Below are 7475 nucleotides of genomic sequence, written 5' to 3'. Positions count from 1 at the left end.
TTTTTTTTTTTTTTTTTTGAGGTGGGTGCTTAAAATGAACAGTTAAGAAAACTGTTGGGAAATCCAGCTTAGGTGCATCTACGTAAAATATAAGCTCCCCGGAATAAAAAGAGGCTAAAAGCTTCCACAGAGAAAACAACAATAACAAGCCAAAAAAAAAAAAAAGACATGGGAATCAGATTTGCATCAGATGCCAATGGGGCAGTGCCTTTAAAGTGCTGAGAGAAATTGACTTCAAATGAGAACTCTATACTCAGCTAAACTGTAAACCACAAAGGGAAAGTACTGACATTTCCACACATGTAAGAACTCAAAAACTTTACATCCCAAATACCCTTTTCTCATCTTACTTTTAAAGGTTGGAATCCAGTAATTTAAGAAAGAGGATGATATGGGATCCAGGAAACAGGAGAACAATGAAGGGATGTCTTATGGCATCTCTTTAGTAGGCCTAAAGAGGAACCAGTCAAGATGGGAGATTTGGGAGGGAAAACTCCAGGAAAAAAAGGAATGTAACAGAATAGAAGGTATGACTGAGAGCTTGGGAAAAAAGAAGGATGTGTTAATAGCAAATAACACCCTGGAAAAATGGTACAGATGAACCGGTTTGCAGGGCAGAACTAGAGACACAGATGTAGAGAACAAATGTATGGACACCAAGGGGGGAAAGTAGCGGGGGCGGGTGGTGTGATGAATTGGGCGATTGGGATTGACATGTATACACTAATATGTATAAAACAGATAACTAATAAGAACCTGCTATATAAAAAAATAAATAAAATTCAAAAATTAAAAAAACAAAGATTGCCTAAAAAAAAAAAGCAAATAACACACACACACACAAAGTACTAAGTGGAATAGCATTCAAAAACTGTAACTTTGTTTCAACCAAAAACTATTCAAACAAGTTTTTTATAAGGTCATGATCCAACTCTGAGGCAAACTAAAATGTGAAGTTATGCACAATTAAGCAAGTGTTGAAGCTTAGAGAAAGAGAATCCAGTTGACCTTCTTTGGCCAAGAGGGTTGTGGCGTTGGACCCCCACAAAAGGAAAAGTAATGCTAACCCACACTTGGTTAGGCATTGAACAGTGCTCACATAGCCCTAGTAAACAGTTCCTTGGTTTTCACATTTTAGAGTCAACCTATGGGCAAAACCTGGAGGACTTGGTTGTGTCTGGAGGTCAGAACATAAGCATCGCCCACTGGGCTATATAAAAGGACAAGAGAGGCTCATGGACGAGGGGGGCATGTGAGGAGGTGGGGAGGGGGAAAGGAGGACGTCCGGATTCTTAATCCTTTTCCTGAGAAACTTTTCACTGAATCCTAGGAAAGCTCTATGCATAAAAGAGGCCAAAAGGCCTTATGTAGCCTTACAAAGTAAAATTTTAATAACAGGGTTTTCAGAAGAAAAACAACATTTTATGCTAAATTTTGCTGCTTTAGCATATGCTTCTTAATTGACTTCCTGATTGTACCCTATAGATATGACAGACCCATTTCATTGGCAGGTGAAATGGAAAGAGAAAGAGGTACATAGTTATACTGGACACTTACATTTCAAAGTGCGAAATTTACCTGAGCACCTGATCCACCTCAGCCTGGTTGGAAGGAGCTAAGCCCTGAAGCTCCTCGGTGATGGTTTCGTTGACCCACCGCACCGCAGTGCTGACGGCATCTGACCTTTCTAATTCCTCTGCTTCAACTAGCTCGGGTAAAGCGTTCTCATGGACTTTGAAGTGAGTTGAGATCACCACAGAACATATATTCTGAAAACAATATAAACGTGTTCTACATTTTCCCTACCTTTCACAGGAAATAGGAAATTGAATGTATCTAGCTTTTAAGGTACATGATATTTTATCACCAATTTCCAAGAGAAAATGAGAATCTATAATTTTCTTTGAGATATTTTTATAGCTATTGAAACACGATGGAACCCAACTTGAAGGAACGTTTAAAATTATTAACTTGTTAAAATACCCTTCTAAAAACCCTACATTGAACTTCATTTTTATCACTACCTCTCTAAAAAATAGCCAAAAGGAGACAAATTTAATCATAATTATTTTCATTTATGAAAATGAAATTTTCTTTCTGTAGATCAGTCTGTATATCTATAAATCTATATATAAATACATGAATCTATAACCCTATCTGCAGATTTATAGAACTCATGACATTAATAATGTCAGAGTTTTTTAAACTATTTTTGCCCCATTTCCTTTCTCCATCTTGGATCATCTTCAGGTTAGCAAGTCATGTCTGTACCAGTAGTCCACGTAACCTAATAAACCATCATGGAAGACTGTATGATTCATGCTTTGTTTTCATAATTACCTACAAATGGTGTGTGTATTTCACACACACTGAATTTCAAAACGTTAATTTTCCATAATTTAGACAATACATGCTCATAAATGCAGTGGAGCCAGGACATAGTGAAGAACACATTTAAGCTGCCTCCTACCTTGGGAAAATTTTGAACGGTGCAGAATATTTCCACTTGTAGTGTTGGAAGCCCCAGTCCATCCAGCACATTTTTCCCCACGACTTTGCATATGGTGGGAGGCTTTGCAAGTTTAGAAAAGCAGTTTGCCTTCAACACACACACAAAAAAACACAAAAATCACAATACCACATCTAATTTATCTTTAAAAGGTCATTCACATTTACTCTAGTTTCTACTAAACCTCTCCTTGAATGCCCTCCTCGTTCTGGAATTAGTCTAGCAGCTCTGTGGGAACGTTCAGAGATTTGGATTTAGCCTCTGGTACGTGGGGCAGTTTGCTTTTTGAACCCTCAGCAGAAACTCGCAAACATGTCTTTATTTAAAGGTCTCGTGTCACTCTTTAGTGGGCCCTAACCTATCCTTCTGTCCAAATACCGAAGTCAATTGGTCTCTAGAATACTGTGATGCATTCAAACCTAAAAAACCTTAAGTGGGTCTATTTTCATTCCTCCCAACAAGGCACCGGATATTTTAATGGTGAAGACTTATGCAGAGGCTGTATTTCACTTACCATCAGATCATGCGTAGAACTACATGTTCAGAGAGGATTGTTGGAACCTTAGTAACAGCAGTTTCATTGATGTGGAAGAGCAGAAGTCATTTGGAAGTGATCCAAGAAAGAGACGGAAGAAAGAGAATGAAGCTGAGGGAGAAAGTCCACTCAAGGAGCCTGAGTAAAAGGATTCAGTACGGTGTCCCTACGCAGAGGGGCGGAAGCTGGGAGAGAAGGAAGAGGAACGAGTGAAGGCCCACCCTCCTCACCCCCTTTATCACCAGACAGTATTCACTCTTCATTTTCATTTAGCAGACCAGGCCTCTTATCTTTCACTTCAAAATCCAGTGACCTCAACCTACATAACAGGTCATTAATGCCCATCAGCAGTGTGCCAGCACCAAGGTGGTGGCCAGCAGAACTAAAGCAAAAGCCAATTTTCAAGCTGTCCATGCATTTGAAGGATGATGGTTTGTATATTACAGAGTAAGTACCTAAATGAAGTTAGATAGAATCGGGAGAAGAAAAATACGATCTAGCTTATACTTTGTGAGTTCAATTCAACAAGCAATGAGCACCTACAATGTACCACATATTGTGTAAGGAGGAGAATGGAACTAACTTTTAAAAAATGCTTAGGATGTACCTTGAAGGAGTGACTTTTTCTTGTTTATCACTGTATCACATACCACAATGCCTGGCATATTTAGGATTCCATAAATTAAATCTTGTATAAATTCATAAATGTCAGACACAAACCTTGGGCACATTTGTATACACTACGTCATTAAACTCTCAATTATAAGTTTTATGCGATAGTAATATTGCTGTTGCCCACGGGGATCTTTCCCATCCCTGAATTCCTCTGATATGTAAGAGAAGCATAGAAGAAATGGCATTTGAGCTGGACACTGGAGGTTGTGTAGTATTTCAACAGGCAGACAAGAGGGAGAAACTGAAGGCAGGTACTTCAGGTAGAGGGAATAGGATAAGTGAAGGGGAGGGAATTGGGAAACTTCACGCTGTAGGGGGAAGTCAGTGCGCCTGTGCGGAGGAGCGGTGGGGGAGGGGCAGGGGAGTTGAGCCTGTTACCGAGGTAGCCGGGCGAGTACTGTGAGTCACACACTGGAACGTGTTTGATCTTACTCAGCATGCAAGGGGGAACCACAGGAAGTTTCTGAGCAAAAGAATGATGGTCAGATTTGGGATTAGGAACATTGCTCTGGCAGCACTGTTGGGGATGGACTTGATAGAGGGGGAGACTAGGTGAGAATAAGGATGGCCAAAACCAGGGCAGTGACTGGGAAGACGAAAAGGAGGTTGCCTTTATGCCAATCCAATTCCTGAACATCCTTCAAAGCCCAAGCCAAAACTCTCAGATGCTACAGCCCACAGGGATCTTCCCCACCCCTGAATTCCTATAACAGGCACACAGTGATCTATTCCTCAGTCTAGCACACAATCCTATATCACCCTGTTACTCCAGTTATCTTAGGTATCGGTGGCTTTTGTCCCTAACTGAGGTATAAACTCCCAGAGAGCTGTGCAAACCAAAGACCTGGCTACCTAATAGGCTGGGAAGAGCATTCCACTGGGGACAAGAGTCCAAGTTCCCAGTCTTACCTTTTGCACTAAGTAGCGGTGAGACAAGGGCTTGGTGTCTTTGTAAAATGAGGAAGTCGTTAACTTTCAAGAATTCCTCTAGCAAGAGACAGTGGAAAGATAATGGAATTGGGGGTTGCATTCACTCATTCATCCCACAAATAGTTCTTGACTGTCCACTATGTACCATGCACTCTACTAAGTACTAGGGAAACAGACCGGGTTTGATTTCTCACTGTCATTCACTGTGTCCCTTGGGAAAATCATTTAAATTCACTGGGCCACAGTTCTTCATTTGTAAAACAGGAATCATAATGTTTACCTCACCGTGGTCCTAAGGATGAAGTGATACCACATAAAGCACATAGCACAAGGTGCATCCATAAACACCTCCCCCCTCGCCCCTCCCCCAGTTTGATGTATAGGCCAGGACCGAGAAAAATAAACATTCGTGGAACATCCCCTATATTAACTGCATCTACAAGATGTGGTTTTGAACCCTGTAAACACATCATGCTTCTTCACAGCATTTAAATACTCTGCTTGGTGTTGGCATATTGCCTCACCATAGTGCAAATTCCTACCAGTCCCAACCATGATGCCTTCCAGAAGGTGGGTGTTGGTTAGTACTTATGGATCTGGAAATGAGAAAACGCTTGCCTTTGTTTCAACCCCCCACTGCTTAAGGCTAAGATGTGTGCCAGATGGTGCGCTGGGCACAGGGCTTAGGAGGGGTATATGAAAAGGCCGCCGCTCTCCACAGCTCACAAGCTGCCCAGGGAGGATTTCAGTACATGCAGGGGACGCTACAAGGACGCTGAAGGACGATTAGTCCTGGGCAAAGTGGGCAAGACTCTGATCTAAATTTTAAGTCTAGGTGCGAGCTGGTCAGGTGGGACGGGCATCCAGGACGGGAAGGGCGCACAAGTCAAGGAGCGGACATTTGAAATCGACTGAAACTTGGCAACGATGGGAGCCTGCTGAGTATGAGGCCCCGGGGTAGGCTGAGGCTAAGCTGTAGCGAATACCAAGGTGTTCGTCCCGTGGTCAAAAGGAGGCCGCTGAAGGTTGGTAAACTGAGCTACGAGGTATTAAGGTCTGTGATTAAAAAGTCAACTGGCAACCGTGGCAGGCCCGCCCAGAGGTAGCGAGGATGCCTGCCAGGTCCTGAGCTGTCGCCTAGAGTCCTCATTCCTCTAGCAGCTTCCAGTCCACCACTTTCTCGAGATTCCTTCACCCAGACTTCCGCCCTGCTTCTTCCCTTCAGGGTCGCGGCTCCGCGCAACTACAGTCCCCTACCCCGCGGCGGCGGCGCGCGTGCGCGACTCTGTGGCGCAGGCGCACGGCGTTGCCGCAGCGCGGGGCGTGGGGAGAGGGGCTGGAGAGGAGAGGGTTCTTGTCCCAGGTCCCTACCAGGTGCCCGTAGACATCGGCAGGCTGGAGGTAGAAGGTGGAGTTGAGCAGCTCTTCCAGCCTGCGCGGAACGTCGTTCTCCCGGTAGTACTCCATCGCCTGCTGCTTCAGCTTCTGCAGCTCCCTAGTGGTCCCACAGCTGCGGCCGCCGCCTTCTTCCCCCATGGTAGGAGATTTAAGCCTACAGCGGGGGTTAACTGGGGGGCCCGCGAGCGTCCTCCCAGTCGCTAGGCAACGCAGCGAGATCCCGACTCCAGATCTCGCGATGTTTCCAGCCTCACGTTCTTCCCTCAGCCGGAGTAGCGAATGGCTACTTCGTCCTCCTCCCCCTCCCTCCGTCTCCCTGAAGGTTTGGCCCACGGGGTTGGGTTCATTGACTCTTGAGACCGGCTCCGTCCCAGCGTCGTTTTCCACTCCTTCCCCGAAGGTTTTCAGATGGAAGAATAGTTAACGCTCTCGTGAAGCGCTTTTTGCGGAGGCGTGAGAGGGTTAGCCCCGGCTTCCAGCTGGGGACTCGAACCTCAGGTGGCGCCGGTTCCCGGTGGCCCTGGGACTCAGGCCATCGTGCTTTCCCCAGCCACCCCCTCGCGGTCGGGGAGCTCCTCCGGGCGGCGGCCTGTGCCGGCCCACTCTCGGGGGGAAGGTTGTAAGAACTCTGGGTACCCTTACTAAGCTGTGGAGGACCCAGGAATTCAGTGATTCCGCAGATACTTACCAGCCCTGAGCAGAGCGGTGTGCTGGCTGGGCGTACTGCGAGGTCCGGGAGAGAACGGCCACGCGCCCTCCCCTGGGAGATGAGTGGGACTAGTGGGGTGAAATTTTTCCGTAGAGGGAAAAAAACAGTGTGGGCAGAAAAAATTTGGGATGAACCTTAAGGACAGGCCTAGGGTGGGGTGTTACAGACAGACTTGAGGAGGAGAAGCAGGAATGGAGGACTGTCATTGGGTCCTGTTCTCTCTTCAGAACCTTCAGAGGCCGCCTGCGTCCTGCCCTTTTAAATCCAAACTGCCTGTTTGGCTTTATTACACTTGCTAGGTGTCTCGTGCAATTATACAACTTCTTAATGCGCACCCTCTGTTCTAGATACTTCTGCTGCAGGAAAGGGCTGAGATGGACAGGGTGGTTCTTGTTCCACTCTTGCCTGGTGGTGTTGGTGACCTAAGGCAGACCATTTAAAACGTTCATGTTGCACTTTTGCTCATCCGGAAAACAATCTTAACTCCTCTGCCTACTTCACAAGTCAGAGTAAAATGAGAAAGTGAGTGAGACAACACTTTGAAACAAGATAGTTATTTTCGATAGAGGCAGGCAGATGCATACAAATAATGCGATTCTGTAAGTAGTGCTCTAAGAACCCAGACGTGCACCTGCTTCTGAACTCCCTCGGTGTTTTTTCCAGTTCTCTAACGGAACAATGGAACTTTCTGGGGTGTGATGGATCATCATGGATCTACC

The 7475-nt window shown here is 45.4% G+C and overlaps 1 protein-coding gene across 1 annotated transcript in view; it reads right to left on the bottom strand.

The window, feature by feature from the left end:
* Positions 1-6185, bottom strand: part of ENO4 (enolase 4) — a 28125-nt gene extending 21940 nt beyond the window's left edge. Inside the window, exons 1-3 of the mRNA XM_024756083.1 lie at positions 6021-6185; positions 2471-2599; positions 1579-1769 (exon numbers count right to left, since the gene is read on the bottom strand). Coding sequence (XP_024611851.1) covers positions 1579-1769; positions 2471-2599; positions 6021-6185 — 485 coding nt within the window. The remainder of the gene's footprint in view (positions 1-1578; positions 1770-2470; positions 2600-6020) is intronic.
* Between the last annotated feature and the right edge of the window lie 1290 nt (positions 6186-7475).

The sequence above is a fragment of the Neophocaena asiaeorientalis genome, unplaced genomic scaffold (genome assembly GCF_003031525.2).
Source record: "Neophocaena asiaeorientalis asiaeorientalis breed wild unplaced genomic scaffold, Neophocaena_asiaeorientalis_V1.1 scaffold85, whole genome shotgun sequence".
Classification (NCBI taxonomy): domain Eukaryota; kingdom Metazoa; phylum Chordata; class Mammalia; order Artiodactyla; family Phocoenidae; genus Neophocaena; species Neophocaena asiaeorientalis.
Note: the sequence above shows the minus strand (reverse complement) of the source record. Positions and strands in the feature narration are given on the sequence as shown.